The sequence below is a fragment of the Mycteria americana genome, chromosome 1 (assembly GCF_035582795.1).
Source record: "Mycteria americana isolate JAX WOST 10 ecotype Jacksonville Zoo and Gardens chromosome 1, USCA_MyAme_1.0, whole genome shotgun sequence".
NCBI classification, from domain to species: domain Eukaryota; kingdom Metazoa; phylum Chordata; class Aves; order Ciconiiformes; family Ciconiidae; genus Mycteria; species Mycteria americana.
In genome coordinates, this window is record NC_134365.1 from 59,520,680 (window position 1) to 59,544,050 (window position 23,371).

Consider the following 23,371-nt stretch of genomic DNA (forward strand, 5'->3'; position numbering starts at 1 on the left):
AAACGCCACACAAAAACACAAAGGAGAGTGCCCAGAGTAAAAAATATTTCCATAATAAAACTGTCAAGGGGAAATGAGAGACTAGAAACCTTTGCAACGCCAAGTAATTAAGTTAAGAACAGTGACACCCTCTCCAAAGCACTTGAGATAAACCGTCTCCTTAATACTCTAATGGAGAGGAGCAGTTTGGGGTTAGATGTACATGCGGACCAGGGGAGTAGGTGACCCAGGGAAGAGAGCCCAGGAGCTGCAGGGGTTGGGTACGTGGCTTGAGCTCCTGCCAAGGAGCACAGAAATCCCCGCTCCCCTGCGGGCTTCCCGATGTTCCTTCCATAGTCTCTCCAAATTAGGTCACTCCCACACAGCCTACAAGTAACAGCAGCCAACACTGGACCACCCAGGGCAACGGGGAGGAGGCTAACGAAGATGAAGCAGAACCACAGATGATATGACGCAACGGTGGATTGGGCAATCGAAACATACACTCCAGTGGACAAGGGAAAACAAAAGGTCTTCATGGATGATGGTGGAACATGATCTCTGAGCTGTGGCCCAGCCTAGGGTGGGAAGTCCTCACGGCACGGTGCTCTGTGCCCAGGCTGGCACATGGGGGTCCATCGCTGGCCTCGCTGCACCCGCAGCACGGTGGGTCCTCAGCTGGGGTGTCTTCCTGCCAACAGAGGAGGGCTGACTCTGCCAAAGGCATTGGTTGGCTCTGCCCAGCTGAGAAAGCTGTCCCCGTGCTTAGCTCTCAGTAAGGGTTCACCAGCAAGGAATGAAACATGGTGTTGGGGCCCCAGATTATTTCTCAGTTAAATACTGATAATCCCCCTTCTCCCATGAGCCATTTGGGATTTAATCTCCTCCGGACTGGGCCAGTGGCTGTTTTCCTTCTGCATCTCACAGCCCTTTTCCTACCCACACTGGGGTAGGCTTTCCTACCAGAGGGCTGGCTGCCTGAGACAGTGAAGAATAACAGCAACAGATCACTGAAATCCAGTTTCCCTCTCTCCTTCTGTTCTTCCCAGTTTCCCAGGCTACAGGGAGCCCTACCAAGTAGATGCCAAATGAGATCCAGGCCTTTCTAGGGGAAATGGTGGTGAACTCCAGATCTGGATGGTCTTACAGACTCTGACAGGAGTTCAGTTCACCTTTGGATTTGCAAAGAGAGTCCATCCAACAGGCACAGGAATACCATCAGGCTGGTTATTCCTCTTCCTCGCTATAATTAGGAGAAGGCACCTACCTGATGGAGAAAAATCACGTCTGGTTCAGCTCACAGAGCTGAGTGAAGCAGACTGTGGGCCCTGAAAGCCACTCACGCACCTCACGGCTCAAAAGCAAGGCATGGATTATTGTAGGACTAGGAAGAGGATCCATGTTTTTGAACAAATCACCTGCTGTTTTTAGCCCAGACACTGTGGCATAAAAGTGCACCAAATGAAATAACAGATAAAACACAGACGTGGAAACCAAGACAACCAAGAACTGATGGACTTCAAATGACAGAAATAACCCCAACAGATCAATACCAGACCAGGCAACCCAGAAAAACCTGCAGTCTCAAATAGTCCTCTGTCGGATCGAGAGCAGAAGGTACTTCCATTTCAGAAGGGATGGAGTCACTCATGCCAGGTGTAAAATATAAACAACAGACACTTGGCGTTGTGCAGCTACCTGACAAAGGCATTAAGTTAGTTGGACTCACTTGAAGCACAGTCTTTTTATATTTTCCAAACACCAAGTTCCGTGCAAGTATTCAGGCTGCCATGGCAACATTGTACATTTGTTCCCGAGTGTCATTTCCCATCACAATTGGGTGGTTTTTTTCAGAACTTTGCCTGACTTCAAAACTTTGGTTGCTGAGGCAACATCTCCCTTTGAAGGGAAGCAATTGGCTGTGCCCATCTGTGCCGAGGCAAGGGCTCTTCTTTGAAGACCAGCGTGCTACGGCAAGGGAGGAGGTGTTAGGGAGGCTAAAAAGATACCCAGGGAAGCAGGGGGAGAGGAAGGAACCGTGCTAAGAAGTGGCTGCGGAGGGGCGACACACGCCTTCGCGCGAGGCAGGTGGGACGGGCTCCGCGTGGGAGGCTCCAGGCTTAGCACAGGCGAGCTTATGTGCCACATTACATCACTGGGGATATTAAATGCGGTCTCGATGGAAAAACGCTTTGCCTTTGATGCATCCCTTGAGGATCTCGTGGAGATGCATAGTCCTCACAAGACCTCTACAAGAAAGGACTTTGTCATTGGGCTTGTTTGACACAAGAAGTGACCGAGGCAGAGAGGGCTTGAATGAACTACTGAAGGTCACACAGTAAATTAGTGGCTGATATAGGAATGAGCCCCTGGAGGTGTTGTGTTTCATTCATAAGATCATCATTCCTCTGATATTTAACTTACGCTTAAACAGAAACCCATTTACCTTCTGCAGAGAAGCACTGCAATCACTGTTTCCCTTGCTAACATATTACAGTCCTCACCTCTGCTATTTGTCAATGTATTTGGCTGGAATGCACTGAAGCAGGGACTCCTTTCTTTCCAGACAGCGGGGCCTAGATCTGCACTCTTCCTGAAATCCCGCTGCAATCAACATGATCACCACCAACAATCACAACAGCTCTTTAACTGGGGTCATTCCCACCTTCCTCTTGACTGGAAGCACGGAAGGGGCACAGCACCACCATCACTTGGCTGCCTACGGGCTCTAGCTGACTCACAAACACGGCGAGCGGCTTCGGGAGGCAGCAGCACGCTGCATCCAGCCGAAAGAGCAAACGGGTTGTGGAGGAGGCCCCGGAGGGGTGGCCAGGTGAGCGCTGAGCAGAAGCTGGTGGCTCTGAGGAAATGCACAGGATGAGGCCGTGCACGCACCACGGGAACGGGAACAGGGCGAGGAGCACAGGACAGCATGAAACAGGCAATGGACAGCGAGAGGACGAGAGCATGGAGGTGAGCATGGCGCACCACTCTGCTAACGCAGGGACTGAGGGTGAAGCCTGGGAAATCAGTACTGGGAAGACTGTCCTGCCGCAGATCAGTATGGATGCCATAAGCAGGAAAATTAGCTTTCATTTCATTAAAGTTGCTGAGGAGACATAATTGAAGCAGCAGCAAATATAGATCAGTCAGGCAAAACTCTTCAGAGGGGATTTATTCACCATGTCACTGGCCTTTCGTGGAGCAGGTGTTCCCCACGGAGGGCTGTGATTCAGCCCACGTGGAGAGGAAGGCTTGAGATGGAAGAAAGGTGGGAAAACAAAAAAGAGCTAAAACAGAAGGAGGGGGACATTATGGAGGTGAAAAGTCATGGCACACATTTCTCTGCCTCTTAAAGAGCAGGGGAGATTTCAGGAGGATTAAAAAATACTGTGGATGTGGCATCTGTAGGATGAAGGAAATCCCCATGAGCAGAGCCTGGGATTTGAGAAGCTGGATTTCATCCGTCCTTTTTTGTGGTTAATTCTTGTGCACCTTGGGCTAAGACATGCTGTTTTCCTGTGCCCTAACTCCCTCCTCTGAAGGAGGGATGACCGGACGACTCTACCACCAAAGGGTTTGAAAGAATAGATATGTTACTGATTGCAAGGTGCCAAATCACTGCTGGGACTAGGAACCAGTTTAGGACTGAGGAGTGAGATTGTACAGGCATGCTTTATACCAGACCGCCCCTCCTGCCTCTCAGCAGCCCTCGTTAGCCCTGTATTTCCCCTGCCTCCATCAGCACCCATCTGCCTTCTCACATGCACTGCCCAGGCAGCCTTCAACTGCACCAACAGCCCTTTGCTCTGCTGTCACCTCACTTGAGGGAGCCCACAAAAGTGGCCAGAAAAATCAGAGAAACTGGCTCATTTAGAGCAATTTGGGCTGTACGGATTTCACCTACCTCTTGTTGCTCACTGTGGGACCCAGAACAGAACCATTTACATCCTTTCTTATTTAATAAGCAGGTGGTTTACATGCTTAAAACAAATTACCACTTCAGTGGGCGTTCTCCAAAGCCCTCGGCTATTGCACTGCCTGTGAGCCAGCATCTTTCCCAGCCTGGAGATACGCACAGTAGGTGCTGCCGAAAAGCAAAGCCAGTAAGTAGATACAGGGTTGGTACCAGCTATTGCTTGACCAGAGGGCACGACTGATTCATTAGGCTAGCTCGCAGTGTCTCCACTTTGCAGCCCGTGTCTCAGTGCCCCAGTTCCAGACTGATGGTGACTCTGATGCCCATGTGCGGGTCACTGGAGATTAGGCTTTGATTTCTTTCCATTTCAGCAATTCATAGCTGACTGCATAAGCAGAGTCAGATACAAACCCACTGCCTGGATCACCACGTGCCAGTTCCAAATCTGGGTCACTGTGGCATTTAAAAACACAAACAGCCAATACAGCCCTGCCAGGCAGAAGCAAAGAAGGAAAGCAAACGTGAGAAGTGCTCTTGATGTCAAAAGAGAAACATACAGACACAGGAGGCAGCACGCTTTGTCTTTCTCCTGCACTGAACAGTCTTTGATGCTTCCTTCCCAAGGACGTTGAATTTTAACTGCTTCTTCCATGTTGATAGAGGAGACCAAAAATGGCCTATGCTGATTGTACGCCTGGCAGGGAACTCCCTGAGGGCTGCATCCTCCGCATCCTGGGACACTTTCTTCTGTCCAAGTGACCGCAAAAGCAGCCTGAGGAGTGGCTCCCATGGTGATAATATTTCTCTGGTGATTTCCAGGGATTGCCCACATCTCCAGAATTCTCTTGCCTAGGCACTGACTACAGGGAGTTTCCCTCACCGGTCCTGGATGTCTCACAGCTTTGGCAACCCCACCTCATGTCTAGCAGTGTTTGCTGAGGTTATGAGACCCCAAGGTAGTGCACTGCCTCCCCTCTCCCATGGGTAATGCAGAACGTCCCGGGGGCACAGATGAACCAGGAAGAGAACGTGAAGGAGGCCCTATAGCTCCTGATATACTCCAGCACATGGCAGAGGTTGAAGAAGCCCTCAGGACCTCTTTCCTGCCTGCCGATCCCAGTCTGGGGGGAGCGAGTCCTCTCTCATGCTCGAGCATCTGAGAATTGCCTGGGAGTCTCCTACTCCCAAAGGCAGGATGTTCAGCAGCTGCTGGATGGTCCAGCAAACACGCAACTTCTGCAAAACGTATCTGGACATCAGCCATATTAACCATCAGTGCTGCTCTCCCCTGTGGATACAACAGCTGCCCATTGGAATAAACAGGAAACCATTTTATCCTCTGAGGAGCAAGAAAGGTGAAGGGGTCACGACTGTAAATTGTGTGTCTGGGTTTGGGGCATGCAGCATGAGCCACAAACAACTAGGTCTTCTGTTTTTTCTCATAGAGCAGGGACTCAAATGCTGGGCTTTTCCTTCTGAGCTGGTTCCCTGACCTAATGTTACCCTTTTCTCCACTGCAAGAGACAAAAGAGCAGAAGTCCTGGTTTCTCCACTGAGGTTTTGGAAAGCAGTCAAATAGCATGGCATGGGGAGGCACTGAAGCAATACGCCTGCCAGGTCATGTGAAAGACAGGCGTGGATCTGTCTTGTCTGATTCTGCATGACCACACGTGGTTGTTTTGTGCAGTCCCAGCCCTGAGTACACGTGCTTCTGCACTTTGCCTTCCTACCAGTTGGTGATGTTCATCAGGAAAAACTTTGAGCCCCCTTTGGCATCAACTTTTATTGGCCATTTTAGAGTCCTCACTTTTTCACCCTCTTGGAAAGCAAACCAATTTTACATCAAATTAAGGCAGTCAGCAAGAATTTGCTTTTGCCCATGGAGTGCTTTGATTGTTGGGCTTCTTGGCTGGACCTCTAGAGCCTGCATCACGTAGGAGGTCAGGTGAGCTGGGCCAAAAGGAGCCTTCTGACCTTAATACCTCAAGTTTCACTTCAACTCAAGATTGGGGAAGCTTCACCCTCTTTCCACGTGATGTATCTAATACTGTAAGTTGCATCTGCACCTGAATAGGGTAAAGTGACGTTGGTGCAGTGTGGCAGTAGTGATGTTGCTGTGGAAACCATGATATTTTAATTGCCTGACTCAGGAGAATCCAGGTACATCAGACACTGTAGTTCCCCCATTGCAGCACCTCTGCTGCTGAAAGATCTAGACTGAGCATCAGGTACATAGGGCTCTGCCCTGGACCAGTTTATGAGCGCCATGTGGCACTGGGAAAGCTGTTCCCCTCTTCGCGTCCTTCGGTTCTCCCCAACCCAGGCCCTCACCCTGCACCTGCTGGACCCATATGGATGGTGAACTTCCCAGGCTGGTGACAGTCTCCGCACTCCTGGTCAGACCATCAAACACCTCCTCATTACAAAGCACAAATAGAAGATAACTGGTGATGTTGAATGCGCACCTTATTCTGATGCGAGCGTCTAGGATGGTGATATTACCTGCATGCTAGATGACCTGTCAACTGTTGCTCTAAAAACCTTATAAATATTTTGAGCAGCATGCATTTAACTCCATAGTCCTAGTGATATACTGAAGTTCATCTTTATGATCAGTTGTGACGGAGTCCACAAAGTACCAGGTGCAGTATGAGACCTGACAGACTCCATCAAGTGAAGGATTTCCAGAAAGGAAAGATGCCTATATATCTATTTATAGATGCCTATTTTTACCGCAGAGGTGCTGGATGCTGATGAGCACACAGCATGTGGCCAGCCGTGGATAGACCTGCTTTCCACTCAGCAAGCATTTCATGGGTACTTTGATCAAGGATAATGCTCCTGCTTTCATTCTGAGGGCCCAAAAGTGTGTGGTGCAAAGGGCATATAAACCAGTATTGCCTGGCTTTTCTGGCCAGAGGTCTGTGTGCTTCCTGGCCAAATTGCTCACACAGGAGTCTGAGAAAAGGAAAAAAAGGTATTGGAAACAAAAAGGAGTGGTGAGATGAGGTAAAGATCAAGCACAGGGAGAGGTGGAGCAGCTGGCCGGATGAAAGCTGAAGGGCAGGAAGAACGGCCCAGCAGCGGCAGATGGTCCAGGGGACATTCTCTGACGTGTGACCCTTGGTGTCCCTACCAGGCAGCCCCGAGAGCTGATCCAGCATGTTATACCCCAGTGCTCTGCCTGCGAAGCTGGCAGGCCTGAAAACAGGAATGGGAGGCTTGTGCTGGGTGCTCTGCAAGGTGGCCAGGGACTGACCACGAAGGCGAATGGGAGGGGATGACCACAATGGCCAGGAAGGGGAATAGGAGGGGATGACCATGCAGAGAAGAGAGAGCAGGCATGAGGCAGGCAATGGGATGGAGGAGGAGAAAATGGACTGACTGGCATTGCTGGGAGAGACCTGGAACAGAGGTGCACAAGAAGGAGCAAAGGATGTTGCAAAGGGATGGGCAAAATGGGACGAAGAGAAGTAGCAGGCATTTGTACATCACAGCTGTGGGAGAATGAGTGGTTTGGGATTTTGAAGGAACCTAGCCCAGAATTAGGGGATACAAGTTGTTAGTCAAACCTCCTAAAGGACTTGAAACTCAGTGTGAGAGACGCCCCCAGCAGACCACATCACAGGCTCCCAGAGCCATGACACGTGTGTGCCGTTCCACAGGGTGATGCCACGGCAGCATGGCGGGGCTGCACCTCAGCCTCCCTCCCAGAGACTTCTCCCTTTGCCTCTTGGTCTTTTCTGGATTCCCCTGCCTCCAGGAGGTCAGTTCTCAGCCTGGCAAGGGCTGGAGAGGCCCCAGCTCATGTTAATGTTATTTATGTCAGCAGGTAGACTCTGCCACCGAGACTGTTGTGCCAGGCACTACACAAAATCATGGTAAGAAGTGGTCTGTGCTGCTAAAACGTTATTATCCAAGACAGACAAGGAGATGGAGTTGCTTGCTCAACTGGCCCCCTCAGTCAGTAACAGAAAGGGGGAAGGAGCCCTGGCTTCCTTCATCCGAGGTCGGTGCCTGGTGGACCAGCTCATATCGTTTCTCACATTGCCCATATCAGCATATTCTGCTTGCCAATATTTATCTCACATCTTTGAGCAATAGCTTTCAGGACTCTGCACTTCGGTTTTGTTTTATTTTATGGAGGAAGCGACACTCACAACATGCTCAGAGGTTATGTTGCTGCACTGCAACAGCTCCCATCCTACACGGAGATGGGAGAGATCTGAGCGGTGAAGATGTGATGACTCAGCTTTGCTGGATTTTACAGTAGTGGAGCTCCACTGACATTTCCACAGAGATATTCTGATGAGCTTGGTGTAAGAGGAAAAAGAATCAAACCTAGTGAAGCTGCCCCAAAGTTAGCCACCCAAAGCAAGCCTTCACCGAAGCCCTTCTCCTCCAATACAGCAGTGCAGCACACAGGGAGGAAGGACATGCATGTCTCCCCAGTTTGAGATGCCTATGATGCAAAAATACCTACTCGATCTAGTTGTCCTGACCTCCTTTTGCAGTCAACAGAGAGAAAACAAATGCAATTAGGGCACAGCTTCTCTGGTTTCTTTTAAACATTTACTTTGGATAAAACGACTTGCTGACTGGAAGCGCTCACTCCCCTGCACTGACACAGAGAGCACCTTGCTCAGACACAGCTCTTGATGCCTGGTCAGATGATGAATCCCAACCCGGCCCTCCCACGGAGGACCAAAAAGGCTGGCAAGAACCCAGTGCCCTGGATCTCTTTGAAGTGAGAAACTCCCCTCCACTCACACAAATTAACACATCTCATGCAGAATTACATGTAATCTGGAAGTTCTTTGGCGGCTAATTCATTGTGGCAAGAGGTGGGTGGCTCCTACACAAGCCCAAGCTTTGAACCAAAGGCACCTGAGCATCCCTGGTGGCTGCCTGGTTTGGGGTGGCTACACTCACCCAACCGTACTTCCCAAGGAGACAAGCCATGGGTGGGGAAGAGGCCTCCTGTGCCAGGCACATAGCGCTGAGTTAAGGAAGGGCCAAGGTCAGCTCTGTAGGCTAGGTAAGGGAATGCTGTGCTGCTCAGATGTGAAGTGGCTATGTCTGTCTGGTTTTACTCTCCCTGTTGGCTTTCAATTTGAGAACAGTATTTTTGGTTATCTAAGGACACCTAGACAGGGACTCTATCCCAAGTCTCAGCATGCTAAAACCTCAGGGATGACCAAGAAGAGACACCTTTACCAGGAGGACGACCACTCCTTTATCAAGTAGCTATCATTTGAGGAAAAATCTGGTCGTCTTCACTAGGAGGACCACCAATCCCTTATCAAGTAGACACCACCAAGCACTACGACTCTACTCAAATGAGAACTGCTTTTCCTCACAAAATTTCTATCTGCAGCGTGATGATCAAAACAAGCCATTACAAATCAATGATCTCAAGTTCCAAGATAATGCCAGAGTTGCGCACAACCCAGCTCCCCTTCTTGTGATAGAGCTGCATACATTACTTGTTAAAGAATGTTGTTTCAAGCCGTACATACACTTACATAACCTCGTACCATATAATCAACACATTTCATAGCACGAAGAGATCAATCATTCTGATCCCCATCACAGAAAAATACAACAAAAAAAAAAAAACAACAAAAAGAATTTCCAACCTCCGCACCTGTCAACGCCCAGCACAGCTTGATGTACCTTGAGATGCCGGCTCTTTTAAAAGCACTACATGACCACCACTGGCAGTCAGGAGCCAAAGTCCAGTCTGCTCCAGCACAGAGCAAAGATCATGGGGAAAGGCTGGGGGGAGGTCTGCAGGTAGAGGGAAGGAAGGAAGGAAGGAAGAGAACAAGAAGAGTGATGGAAACCGAGACCTTTGCACTGTGTTCCCCTCCCCAGTCCCCTTCCCAGGACGCTCCCCACCCAGCCCTTCTCCATCAGTGAGTGCTCTTTCCAAGCCTGGGAACAGAGGCTCGCAGCCTCCTCCAGTAGGTCACATACTCACCTATTTGCTTTGCTCTTGCTGCACTTCTGGAAGAAGGACCATAGATAAGACAGGTACTGCCAGCCTCTCCAAAGCAAGGACAGAGGTACTGGGGCGGGGTGGCAGGGGCTGAGAGACCTGTAGGACCCATTACTACAGCGCTGCATGGGCTATGGCACGCGGCAGGGAAACAGCCACCACACCACGCTGCTGCTTCAGGGCCATGTTGACCCTGCTCTAATGGGCCACCATCGAGTGCTTGACGGGGGCATGGGAGCTTGTGAGGGGGGTGGGATGCTTTCAGACAGACACTGGCAGTTTTGGCAACTTCAGTCTCCAGGTGAAGATCTTGTCCTGTTATTCTCACTTCCACTTATTCCTCCTCCACGGAGCTGATGTTCTCCATGGAGCGGCAGCTCAGGGAAGCTGCCTCCCCAGCCAGGGAGCAGTGTGGGGAGAGAAAACATCTCCCTTTTTTTAAAGGGAAAAGAAGGGTGCCTGCTTTTGCCCCAGCGCTGCTTGCTCCAAGAAGCCCCGCAAGCTGCCTGGCACCTGCAAAAATAGGGGACAATAAAATCACCGGCACGAGCTTTCCAGAGACCCATCCCCGCAGGGAGCCTTTGGGCCAGCCTCCTCTCCCCTCCAGCCCTCCACAAAGGTCAGGCCCATCTGAAAAACGGAGGACGAAGAGCAGGGGGCTGTTTCTCCAAAGCACAGCCCATCTTGTCAGGGCCACGACTGCCCCATCCCCTGCAGATGGACCCCCAACCCCATAACCAGCTCCAGCCGTGCCCAGAGCACACCATGCACCTCTCAAAACACTCAGAGGCAAACAGGGATATTGCTCAGCCCCCACGGGTCGCAGGGGAGCCCAGCCCTTCCGTGACAGCTGCCGGGCTGGGTGCACCCTGCACCCCACCATCCCCATCCCAAAGGGACTCCTTCGTTTCCCCTCTCGGAAGAGGAGACAGCACTGTGCGCAGTGCCACAGACCAGCATCCTCAAGGCTCTGGTACCCTCTGCTGGCCCTGAACGTTACTTTTGCTAATGAAGCCTCTCCTGGGGTGTGTTTTTCAGCCTGAAGGTCACTCACAGACACAGCAGCAGCCTCTCGGGCACCCACAGCGGCTTCTCCTGCCTGCAACGCCCGACGCTGCGCTGCCTTCAGGCCCCCACCGGTGCTCTCACACATCCGAGCTGGCCTCAAGCCGCCAAGGGCAGGGACCTACCCGCACCTTACATCTAGGGGAGGACACTTAAGAGAACCAGTACTACTTCACTAGAAACGAGAAAAACCTGCAGAGTTTGACAAGTGCAAGGTCGCGCAGCAAATGCAGAAGGGCGAGTGGCTGCAGAAGCCCACCCCGGGGCAGAGAGCCCAGCAGAGGCTCCTGGCGAGTGGGACAACCCTCCCTACAGCCATCGGCACACGAAGGAGGTGGCAGAGGCTACTGGGAGGAGGGCACACAGCTCTCGGGCATCACCCCTCATCCCCATCCTCACTAGGGCAAGCGGGAGGCTCTGCCCATGCCTCCAGCAAGGCCTTCACACAGCCCTTTACACTGCAGGGTAAAGCGTTTGCCTGCTGCAGCCCTTGGAGAGGGGAAGGAGGGATAAGCAAAGAGGAGCTTTGAAGCAGGGAACAGCAAGTAGTTTCCTTCGCTGCTGCCAGCAGACGGGGAAGATGGTGGCAGCCTGCAGGCAGTGACCAGGTAAGGTGCCTCCCACACCCCTGAGCCCAACAGGGCAGCCTGCACCAACAGGATTTATGCCTTAATAGATCAAACCCTGAGCGAGAAACGAGTTTCTGCCTTCAGGGCTGCTGGTGCTGCCCACGGGACTGCGTCCTGCCTCAAGGCGAGGCCCCAGGGTGGGCGCGGGGCAGTGGGTACCACAAGACGAGCAGGAGGGATGCCTTTCCAACCAAAATGCTGTACGGCCTCTGAAGGGGGAAGAGGGTACTTCCCCTCTGCCTCTCTAGGCAGCCAAAGACGCAGGGCTACCAATATCAGTTTTTATTTTAATACAAACTAAAAGCTTTTGGAGTTCAAAGAAACATCAACAGGACACAGTGACAGAGCACCCAAGGGGAACCCTGGCCCCCCCAAACCCCGTTTCAAGAGGGAGGCCCTGGGCTGTTTGACTCCCCAAGGAAAAGCTTCTTCCAGAAGCAGGCTCTGACCCCACGGGGCACTCTGCCCACACATGGGCAGGCATCTGGCAGCAGCGGCTCCCTCCCCACACGTGGGACAGGGAGGTCACTTGATGCGGTAGAGGACTTTGCGTTGCATGCGGTGCTGGATCTCCCCCCGCCGCATCATCAGCTGCAGCACCTTGTAGATGGCGTGCTCTGGGTATTTCTGGAAAAGGGAAGAGCAGAGGAAGATGAGCCAGCAGGGAAAAAGCTCACTGGAGCCCACTGGGAACCTGCAACCACCGCTAAAGCCTGGCTGTGCCTCTCCAGAGGGAGGGAGCCTGGTGGCAGCAGGTGCTGATGCTCCCTTCCCCTTTCACTATTTCGGGTCTGACTGCAGCCAGTATCACAAACCAAACGGTTCTGGTTTCAAGGGTAGGACCCTAAAACAGCCGCAAACCTCAGTGCTTTTGCAGAAAAATGAGTTCTCGCCTCACTCCCCTTAAACTCTGCAATCACATTGCTCACCACTCCCTACAAACAACTTCAAAAGCAAGTATGACCAAAAGGCTCTCCAGCCACCTCTTGGGGAATGGGTTTCATCCCCTGAGCAGCAGCCTGGGGTTCCTGGTTTCACAGCCCAACCCTCCACAGGGTCCCTGGCCCACCTGCCGCATGAAGTCCTGGACGATGCTGTGCTCCGACACCTGAGAGCCAATGGCAAAGCGGCGCTTGAGCTGCTTCTCAATGCGAGACAGCATCTCTTGGTCCTCCTGTGTGGTGAAGCCTTCTGCCCCTGGAGGGAGAGGCTGCGTGAGCCCTCTGTGCCACCCAGACACCACTCTCAAAGCCAGAGTGCCCGTCTCCTGTGTCTCCCACCACACCCACATGTCTCAGAGACTTTAGGGAACCCACGAGCAAGTCCACCATCAACGGCTGTGGAGCTCCAAAGACAGAGCTGAACATGGACCTGACTGCTGGAGCTTCCTGCAAACCCTTTGTGCCACGCTACCTCCCAAGGAAACACTGTCTCCACCCTCACAGGGAAGAGATTAGAGGACAAACAGGTTGGGGAACCACCTCCAGCACTGGACTCTGCCCTTGGGACCACAAGGGGCCAGACCACCCCTCCCTTGCCCAGCATGGGTGGAGACCCTCAGTGTCATTTGTTGTTGCCCTTGCTGTGAGCCACAGCCATGATGGCCCCTTGCTGCCGCAGGCATTGCTTTGCCTTTACTCAGGAAGCAGGTCCAGCACCTGCCCGGGGGGTGCCTGGTAGCACCCTCTGCCCCTGCCAGCCTGGTCCTGGGAGGGGAGCTCGTCTCTCCTTGCCCTGAGCAGCCAGGCCCAGCACGTCCCTCCTGCCCCCAGCACAGAGCATCTCCCCCTCACCTGACAGGCTGCCCGACATGGCCGCATCAAGTGTGGACACCTGGAAGAGCCGCAAGGCCTCCTCAACGTCCGCCTCGGTGGCAAAGGGCTGAAGCTTCATCTTCCCCAGGGACTCAGCAATGCGCACGATGGCCTCCAGCTGCCTGTGGCCAAAGGAGATGTTCCCTGCTTTCTCCTGCAGCTCTGAGGGGTTGTCTTCTTCCCCCCAACCCCTGACACCCCCACCTACCCCACTCCAGGCATCTTCTGCCCCCCCCCGCGGCACCTCCAGTGTTGCCCTGTTCACAGAGGGCTCCCCCAAATCCCAGCACCCCACTAACCCCCTCCCTAGGCTACCCTAGGTGACTCCTGGTGATGCAACCCCAACCCCAAGGGTTTCGGGGGGGCGAGGAGGGCAGGGTTGCTCACCGGATGGTGATGGGGATGCTGGAGCGGCGGTCACTCTCCTGCTCGTGCTGGCGAGTGCCGCTCCGCATCAGGATGTAGCGGTTTTTCAGCTTCTCTGCCGCCGCCGCCGACAGCCGAGGGCCACATTTCCTGCAAGGGGGGCACAGGAGCTGGAGGCAGCACCAGCAGGGAGGGTCCCCTGGGCAGGGGGTCCCCAGGCACCCCTCGCTTCCTTGGGCCAAGCTGTGGCACCGTTGTGAGCTGCTCTCGTTTCCCTTTTTTCAAGGCAGGAGTTAAAAACAGGTCACCCCGACAGAGAGCTTGCAAATATTGGCTGCGTGGTTCACTTCTCACCACCGCCGCCTCCCACCGTGCAGCCCAGGTGCTGCCAAAAAGTCACGCCTCTCACTCACGTCCGACAGAAGGAGATGAGCTTCTTCAGCTTGTTCAGCTCGATCTCACCCTCCACGGCCTGGGTCTGCGTCAAGGCGCTCACGTGTAAGGACATCACGTGCTTGGCCAGTGTCTAGGAGAGCAGAAGGCAGTCAGGCAGCAGGAACCCCCTCTGCCTCCCCCTCCCGAAAAATGGGGCACCACGAGTCCCACAGCTGCACCCATGTGCCCCGACCCACCATGTCTCGCTCCTCATTGTGCTCATCCTTGACGATGAAGATCATGTCAAATCGGGACAGGATGGTGGGCATAAAATCAATGTTCTCCTCGCCCTTGGTCTCATCCCAGCGCCCGAAGACGGAGTTTGCAGCTGCCAGCACTGAGCAGCGGGAGTTGAGTGTGGTTGTGATTCCTGCCTGTGGGGGGGAAGGAGAAATGGACGTGGTCTTGACTCCATCCATGTCACAGCAGGGCTAGCAGGCTGTTAACTCGTAGTGAAAGGTCCAAAGCAGTTTGCAAGGACTCATCCTCAATCACTTGCATTTAAATAAACCCCCTTAAGTAGCACCCAATTGCTCTGTAATGGTTCCACGTTGGAGAGGGGTCAGTACAGGAGCTACATGGGGCTGGACCCACATGTCCTTCTGGAGGAGGACTGGCTTCAGCTGAGAGTTGAGCACTGAGGAACTTCATTTAAAACCTCATTTCAAGGGCAAGGACACACAAGACCCTATCAGCAAGTTTGCAACCTGAGACAGAAACTGGGTGGCTGGGGCTGAGTCCCCCGGGCAATCCCGGGGGGCAAAGTGCGGGTTTGCAGGTAGTAGGGCAAGAGCGACCAGCAAGGAAAAGTCGTGGTAGGCGTTCTGTTACCAGGGACTGAACAGCTGAGGGGTGAGCCAGAGCAACCAGGAGGGAGCAGACGTGCTACAAAAAAAGGTTGAGCAGTGGAAATGAAGAGAAACTGATTTGAGAGAAGACCTGGCACCAGGATGTCAGGCAGTTTCTGTAGACCTTCTGAGGGTGTGGAGAGCAGTGGGAAGGAAGAAAAAGAAGCGACATCAGGCTGTGACACAGGGATATCAGCAGAACTACTAAATCTAGAAGAGCAGAGGACAGGCAGAGCAGAGGGACCTTGTTGCAGTCCTGCTGAAGTTTCAGGCTGCCTGAGAGAAGACAAACCAAAGCCTACAGGCAGGGCTGACTGGTCTCAGATCAGAGAAACCAGTAACCACCAAAACCATTGCCTGGACAAGCCACTCTAAAATGGGCAATTCTGGCAAAGGATGTGTGACTGCTGGTTGCTGGGCTCTCAGGGAAACCCAGCGGCAAGTCAGGCTCCTGCCCCGGGGCGACATGCACCCACAGCTCACCTTAGCAATGGAGATGGTCTGCTGCTCCATGGCCTCGTGGATGGCCACGCGGTCATCTTCCCGCATCTTCTCATCCGAGGTGGGAAAAATGAGGTGGAGTGGGAAAAAAAAAAAAGTCACCATCAGTCACCTCTGCCAGACCTCAGCTACACATCCACCGATGCTGACCCCCGAGGTAAAGCTCTGCAAGGACCTCTGCCCAAGAGTGCGGGATGTAACCAGAATTTCCCTACAGCCCCATCCCCTGACCTTCCCCGAAAAAAAGTGAGGCAGCCTCAGGAGAGTTGCTCTTTTTCTTGCAGCTCTGGGCTCTCCCAGGAGCAGCTGGCAGCCCAAGGGCTCTCTTCCCCGCTCCCGTGCAGGCAGCCCTGCGGGTACCTTGTCGAACTCATCGATGCACACCACTCCCCCGTCCGCCAGCACCATGGCTCCTCCCTCCATGAAGAAACTCCTGGAGGAAGGGTCGCGGATCACCGAGGCCGTCAAGCCGGCCGCGCTGCTGCCTTTCCCCGAGGTGTATACCTAGCGGCGTGCAAGACAAGGAAGGGACAGCACGTCAGCCGCCGTGGGACGCAGGAGCCCACCGCTCCAGCTGGAGGACAAAGCACCCCCGGCACTGCAAAATCCAGAGCTGCTGGAGGAAATGCAAAGGCCTCCAGGAAGATCCCTCAGCACATGCTAAAAGCAGACCTGCTGGGTACAGAGCAAGATTATCGCCCGGTCCCAGGCCTCGGACTAAGCAGCTGTGACGCACCAGAGGGCTTGCACACAAATGCAGGTATTAAGTACAGAACAGGGAGTGATTCATTGTTTGGTGGGCTGCTGCATTAGCTTTGTTTTACCCCCCAAGGGAACAACGCAGTCAGAGGCTGATTTTAATGGAGACTACAAGAAAACACAACTGAAAATATAATTTCATGCCTGGGCTCAGCCTGGAGGTCCGTGCCTGAGATGCAGTCAACTTCATTCATCCTGACCAGCCAGCCTCACTGCTAATCAAGTCCCAACAATAAACAACCGCACCAGTCACGTCTTTGGACGTCTGCAAATAGCCCGGCTCATATCATAATGAAAGACATTACTTGTTTCCCCTTCCCTCCCTCATCGCCTGTCCTGCACCCCATCTCTTCCAGGCTAGCACCAAAAATGGCAGTTTGCACCTCTGCCAGCCAGTCTAGCTGTGGATGCACAGGCAGGTATCTGCTGTGACCACGGTCTGGTCTTCAGTGCTATGCAGGGAGCAGAAGGAAGAAACGAGCCACACTACAAGTGGGCACTTCAAACCACTCACCCCAATGGGTGAACACTTCTCGACAAACTTCAGCAGCTGGGATTTGGCCGTGCCAGGGTCACCCAGCATCAGTAAGTTGATGTCTCCTCTGCGGGTCAGCCCATCTGGGAGCCTGGAGCGACAGGGTGGGAAGAAGAGAGGGAAGAGAGATGGTGAGCCTTCATTTTGATAACCAAGCACTGCTGACAAGTGGCAGGTGGTTGGTAGCACCACCAGAAGTCTGTATGAGGGCTTTGTGCCATGAATGACACCCCTGCCACCACTCTCTCTCCACCAGGCTGACTTTCCCCACCTCTTGCGAGAGCCTCCAAATAAGAGGCAGGCAATGGCCTTCTTGATGTCGGTGCTGCCGTAGATGGAGGGCGCAATGCTCTTGGCGATCGTCTCATAGATGTTGGGCATGGCAGCAAGGCGACGAAGTTCCTCCTCTTCTTGAGGGGTCACTGATCCAGCAAAGCTGTGTCCTGTACAGAGGTGAGGAGAATGAAGCAACAGTGAACAAATGGATGTTTTAAAGTAAATGACACTACTCCTCCCACACCCACTACCATGAAAATGCCTTCTTGAAAATCACACCAAGTGCCACCAGGTGGGAAGGGTGGAGAGGGCAGGCGTTTGCTATCCCAGCAAGGCATGCTGTGTCCTTAGAGGCTGGTAGGAAAAAGCAAGGACCTTGGGCAAAGCAGCTCTGGAGGAATCAGGAGGAGAACTACAGTCAGGACCACGTTTTAAAAATATAGCTCCATTTTAACTGTCAACTTCAGCCCACATCCTCAGGGATGGCTTAGCAGATTCCCACTAAGACCAGTAAGATAAAATAACTTAAATACCCTGGAGGACTCAGGCTGAAGCCTCCTCATTTAATATCGATGAGAAAAAAAAAGTCATACAGGACACCCGAATATAGAGCATCCAGGGCAAGTTAGACCCCTGGACTGGCCTGAATCTTCTGCTATATAAGCAGCAGAGAAGGACCCAGGCTGTGATTTCATACAGTCCTTGCAGAGGGACCACCTTGCTCAGGAAAGGGGCTCTCCCAACACCAGGCTACCAACACAAACCAGATGGGCACCAAAAGCAGCCCTCACCTGAGCCCTCCACGTCCACCTGGATGCCCACCACGCGGATGTAAGCGCTTCGGATGCCTACACCCACGTTGTCACGGCTTCTGTTCTTGCTCTGGCCAGACTTCTTGATGGAGTAGATGCCCATGATAGTGACTCTGTTCCCTGGGACAACTTTGTCACACAGGTACCTAAGAGGAAGAAGGGCAAAGCAGAGGATGGCGCCAGTAACACGCGCTAGCCCAGCAGGGTGATAGCAGGAGACCGCGCTGGTACCTGTCGCAGTACAGCTGCAAGTGCCGGGGCATCTCCCCATGCGGCACAGCGTCCGGGGACTCCTGCAGCTTCAGGACCTGGAAGTCCACGCACTTGCACTTATCTGGCATGATGAAATAAGGGTCCAGTGGGCACTTTGGGCGGCCAGCTTGCTCTCTGTGCAGAAAGATCAATCAGGGAAGGCTGCAGCCCCCCGAGAATCCCCCTGTAGAGCTGACACTGGTGACAAAGCCCAGAGCAGCCGCCCTTCCGAGCGGTGCCCAGCAGGCTAGAAGGGCAGTCACACAGGGTCAAACCAGAGGCTCACCAAGCCCTCAGTCTCGTCTTCAACAGCTGCCAAAAGCAGGCATGAGAACAAGCCACAGACAGGGCGATATTTGCCTGAATACTCTCCCAGCCTCCCCCCTCCCCCCCGCTAGCTAAAAGTGGGGAGGAAGGTAATTCATTAATTACACAGAATGTAACAGTATAGACTCGGCGACATGGCAGGGCATTTTTCTTTATAACCTCGCAAATGAAGCAAATGTTAAGTGGTTTCTGGTGAGAAAGCAATTAGCAATGTGACATGGTTGCCTTCAACCTCTCCAAGTCTCTCGAGACGTATCTGCCTTGCTAGACTACAAGCTCTCCGAGACAACGAGCACCTCCACGTCCTGCTGCCATCTCAGTACATCACTACCGATGCCTGACTCCATCCAGGCATGGACACGGCTTTCGGGTAGGGTAACAGAAGAGTGCAGATGCACTCGTGCAGTCAAGGATCAGGAGCGAGGCGCTGTACAGACCACATGCAAGAACGATCCCTATCCCAAAGACTTCTCAAGCTGCATTAGAGATAAGGCGCAGAAAATAAATACTGGCAGGCATGAGCTCGAAGATGTAACCCACCACGATCAGTCGGCACGAGAGCTGCCACAGCAGCAGCCTAATGCTCACAGTTCACATGGGCATCAAGAGCTGTAAAGCAGGATTTGAAGGTTAGTAGCAAAGCATCCCTACAGAAGGTAATGCAAAACAGCCCCCTGGGGAGGGGGAACGTGTAAGCAAGAAGTTTGTTTGAAAAAGGTAAGAACTTAATAGGAAGTTAAGACAGCAGCTTAACGCAGCATTACGGGACAGCTAGAGGCAGGAATGAACCTTTAGGTACCACAGGCAAAATGCCCTACAGATAAAAAGAACTCCCTGGACACAGCCGCTCACTGCTTGCAGCATCACAACCAGTGTGACCGCAGATGGATGGAGCTAAAACCTGGCCGCAGGTGCACACAGGCACAAGGGCAACACGAAAGGAAGAGGCACAGAGCAGCACGGATGATTCTGCCTCGTGTGACAGGGAGCTGACTCTATGCAGCACGCATAGGATGGAGGGGGAGCAGGAGGAGGGGACGCAGCCTTTTTTTCCCCAGCAGCCTGCTGCATGCATCCCCATGCCAGTCCTTACGTGTTGCACTTCCTGGGGAGAGCGTAACCCTCCAGGCCTGGGCGCACCACAATGTTGCTGATGGTGTTGCGGCAGCTGCGGCACTGGATGGCTATTCTGGTGGCTTTGGCTCTCACAGGCGTTGCTGCAATTACAATCCCAGGGATCTTCACAAGGTGGGACATCTGGTCGGACTGAAAGGGAAAAGGTGAAGGGAAGGTGAGAAAGCTGTCACTGGACGATGGACAGGAAACTAAAGACGTTAAAGAAACACAGTTCTTTCTTAGCTACACTTCCCACATTCATGGGATTAAGGTACCAGAACAAAAAAGCCTGTGCTTCTTGACAATGTCACTCTTGCTCTAGAGTAGTGGGGGAAGGTTGCATGAGTTAAGCCATGCTGATTTCAAAATGAAAGAGAAAAAGACAAAACACTCCATGCAGAACATCACTAATAGCAATAACGTACCCACAGCAGCAATCAGTACTAACAGTCCTTTGCAGTCAGATTTAAGTTGCAGAGTATCCCTGCTGGTAAATTAGTGTACAACCCATGTCCTGAACTACGTGATCAAGTACCAAAAGTTTCCCTGCCATCACTCCCCTACACAAGCAAGCCCTGCCACTCACTGCTCAACATAGCAGCAGATTCACCTCACCTTCAGGCTGCGGATGTTGGCTGCGTTGGCATCTGATCTTAACATGACCTGGATGTCTTGGAGAGTTTCCTCCCCTGCAGGACGAGGACGGGTGACCTCATCTGCGACTTCTTTTGCTGCTTCTTCCAACTACAAAGGGAACAACTAGGCTATTATGGGTATATTACAGTGAATTGTCAGGGCTGCTCTCACGACGTGACAATGTCAGCATGCTGGGTTGCCAACCTCCTCCATCCTTACCAGCTGCAGGTGCTCCGCTGGTTGCTTGTACAGATAGTCAGCGAGATCTTCATCAAAGCTGGCCAAGTCTTCCATCTCCACCTCCACCCAGTACTGACTCAGGTTATAGTGCCGTTTAAGCTCATCCCTGCGAGGCAGTAAGTAGTAAAGTTTTTCAGCGCAGAAAGCACCAGTCACTCACAGTGACCTTATGACAAGCAGGCATTCTGGAGGGAGTCCTTGGTTTGGAAAGCAAATGGGGAAAATCAGGAGAGTGCCAAGAGAAGCCTAGGGGGACCTGGGCAAATCTTTCACCCAAACCCACTTTGAAATGTGACATCAGACCAGGGACACCAGTGCTTGCAGCGACAATGTAAATTATAGTGCTATACTTTACTAGAGTTACACAACCAGATAAGCAATTAGAAAACTTCTACACAGGATAATACCCATTATACCTAAACTATGATTTAAAAAAAAAAAAAAAGAAAGTAATAGCATAGCCAGCAATGTTCTCCTTAAAAAAGGCAGGGTGCATGAAATTCCAAGATTAAAGGTGAAAGATTTTCCCAGCCCTTGCATGACATATGTCCATGTTCTCTCACAGTTGTGTCTCCAAGCTGCATAGGCAAAGGGACAGCCAAGGGATCTTCACAGCCTCAGAAGGCACACACGGACAGTACTGCACTAATTTTAATGGATACAGACAAAACTCCAGACCAGAAAGCACTAGAACTTGCAGACAGACCTTGAATTTCAGAAGTAGGTGCAAGTTTAGCAGTGCAGATCCCTCTATTGCTACCTCTGCCACTGGCTGGCTGCCTAGAAGTTTGGGAGAACAGCAGACCTCAGTTTTCCTACAAGGTTAAATGGGAACAACAACATTTCTTATACTATGAGCTCTTTACGGTCTATGGGAAGAAAAAAGCTGACATGTGCTATTGTATACCTGGGGTGTGCACAGCAGGAGGGAGGTTAACAGCAGATTAGATGTGCAAAGCAGAGTGGGTAAGGCACAGAAGGGGAAGAGGGGTCACAGCAGCACCTGTATTTGAAGGTGAAGCCCGTCCGGTCCGTGCCCACCCGGTACTGCCGCAGAAACTCCTTGAACCGCTTCTGCAGCTGCGACTTCCGAACCTGCCCCTCGTCCACCGACGCATCGCCCCCAAAACTGTCGCTGTAGTAAATGCCGGGGTCGTCGAAGCCGGACATGGCGACTGCTGCTCCCCTGCGGGGGCGAGAGCGCACGGTCAGCCCCAACCACCTCCTCCTCCTCCTCCTCCTCCTCCCCCGCACCAAATGCCCCACGGAAACCCCTTCCCCCCTCCCGCTGCCCTCCCACCCCGGCTGCAGTGCGCCCCACGCACTGCCCCGTCCTCCTCCCCCACCCCGATGCTCCACGGGACGGGACGGGACGGGACGTCCCGTCCCGTCCCGTCCCGTCCCGTCCCGTCCCGTCCCGTCCCGTCCCGCTCCGCACCTCGCTGCCCGCGGGAAGCCACCACCAACTTTTTCGCGGCAAAAGCAGCGCGCGGCGGAAACCGAAGTACTGCACGGGGCGCGCCGCCGCCGCCGCTGCGCACTCCGATTGGCCCGTCCGCAGCGCGCCGCCGCGGATTGGGCCCTGGCCTCCCTCCCGCCCCGCCCCACGAGGAAGCGCGCGGCATCGCCTCTGCCGCCGATTGGCCGGGGCGTTCCGCCCCCTGCCGGCCGGGCGCAGTTTGGCGCGAAATCTGGGAGAGAAGGGCGGAGGGAGGCGAAATGGCGGTCGGGCGGGACCATTGTGGCGGTGCGCCGAGGGGGGAACGGGTGAAACCATTGCGGGCGGGGGGGAGCGCCTTAGTTGCCCTCAGGCGGCGGGAAGCGTGGCCACTGCAGACCGCATGGGCGGTGGAGGAGTTAATTACCGAGAATAACATAAATTACTGCAGTAGGCTCCTTGGGGAGAGCTGGAGCCTGTCACTGCAGGGCTTGGTGGGGTGGCAGGGCCTGAGTATGGGTGTCATAGGACTAGGACGGCTGGCTATGGTGCAGCGGGCCCACGGCCACAGCAGGCAAGGCAGAGGAGAAACCCGCTGGATGTGGTGGGACTACTGTGGAGAAATGGTGGGCAGGTGGTTTGGCCGGGACCTCACAGGGATGGCAGTGGCTGTGCTGCAAGCCTGATGGCTTGCAAACAGGCTGCTGTTGCCTCAGGAGATGTGTTCTCTGGGATGCTTTTCTCCTGACCAGTAGGGAATTTTGGGGGAAGGCTGGCAGGTTGTTGGGTAAGCATTTTGGCCCTTCAAAAATGTGGTGGTGTGCATCCTAAATGAGAACAAAGCTGGGAAGCACAGTGTGTTGCAAGGGAGGTTTTAACTGCAATGGGTGGAAAATAGAGACCATCTTGTTGTTGCAGAGAAACCAACTTGCATGTTGCAGAGAAACCAGAGATAATCATGAAGATCATAGACTAGTACAAGCAAAGCTTTAGTCTTCACCCCTGAAGACTTCTTTAGGCTCAGTTTGGAGTCCTTCAGTGTGTGACAGCCAAGGGCTGTGAGATACTCAAAGCACCATACCTCTTCTGCCATGAGCAGGGAGGGGATGATGTCAGTCTGAATCCGGATTTCCTAAGTTCGAGGTCACAGTTACGATCTCTTTGGGCAGCGGAGAGGGGCTGAGTGTGGTAGAGTGCATTTTTGAGCTCATGGGCATTTGTTTGCATGTTTGGGATGTTTAGTTATTCAGTGTGGTTGAATGAGCATAATGATTTAGTTGGGGTGGGTTAGAGGGACTGAATAGGTAGAAGTTACATAAATTTGAATGAATGAATAAGTTACTGTATTTGAATAGCTATCAAGCTTCATATCCCTGCTTTTCAGAATCTGACTATCTTTTTTAAGAATTAACTATTTTTTCTA

At 53.0% G+C, this 23,371-nt stretch overlaps 1 protein-coding gene across 2 annotated transcripts; it reads right to left on the reverse strand.

Annotated features, from left to right (window-relative positions):
* Positions 1-393: 393 nt before the first annotated feature.
* MCM5 (minichromosome maintenance complex component 5) lies at positions 394-22,035 on the reverse strand. 2 transcript variants are annotated; one of them, XM_075501592.1, is made up of 17 exons: positions 21,949-22,035; positions 21,514-21,696; positions 20,490-20,616; positions 20,250-20,378; positions 19,612-19,784; positions 18,171-18,326; positions 17,919-18,085; positions 17,123-17,294; positions 16,831-16,942; positions 15,918-16,061; positions 15,540-15,605; positions 14,406-14,582; positions 14,187-14,299; positions 13,795-13,923; positions 13,387-13,529; positions 12,663-12,790; positions 394-670 (listed from the first exon to the last, which is right to left on the reverse strand). In XM_075501592.1, exons 2-17 carry the CDS (start codon positions 21,678-21,680, stop codon positions 515-517), a joined length of 2,259 nt encoding a protein of 752 aa, XP_075357707.1. In that variant the 5' UTR covers positions 21,681-21,696; positions 21,949-22,035; the 3' UTR covers positions 394-514. The 2 variants fall into 2 exon arrangements, with proteins under 2 accessions (XP_075357707.1, XP_075357712.1); XM_075501597.1 differs by lacking the exon at positions 394-670 and adding an exon at positions 11,861-12,220.
* Positions 22,036-23,371: the final 1,336 nt, after the last annotated feature.

Coding starts and splice junctions, on each gene's coding strand:
- MCM5 (XM_075501592.1), bottom strand. CDS start 21,680: ATGTCCGGCTTCGACGACCCCGGCATTTACTACAGCGACAGTTTTGGG. Junction 16,943..17,122: donor TTTGGAGGCTCTCGCAAGAG/GTGGGGAAAGTC, acceptor CTGTCGCTCCAG/GCTCCCAGATGGGCTGACCC. Junction 14,583..15,539: donor AGACCATCTCCATTGCTAAG/GTGAGCTGTGGG, acceptor TCCCCCCCACAG/GCAGGAATCACAACCACACT.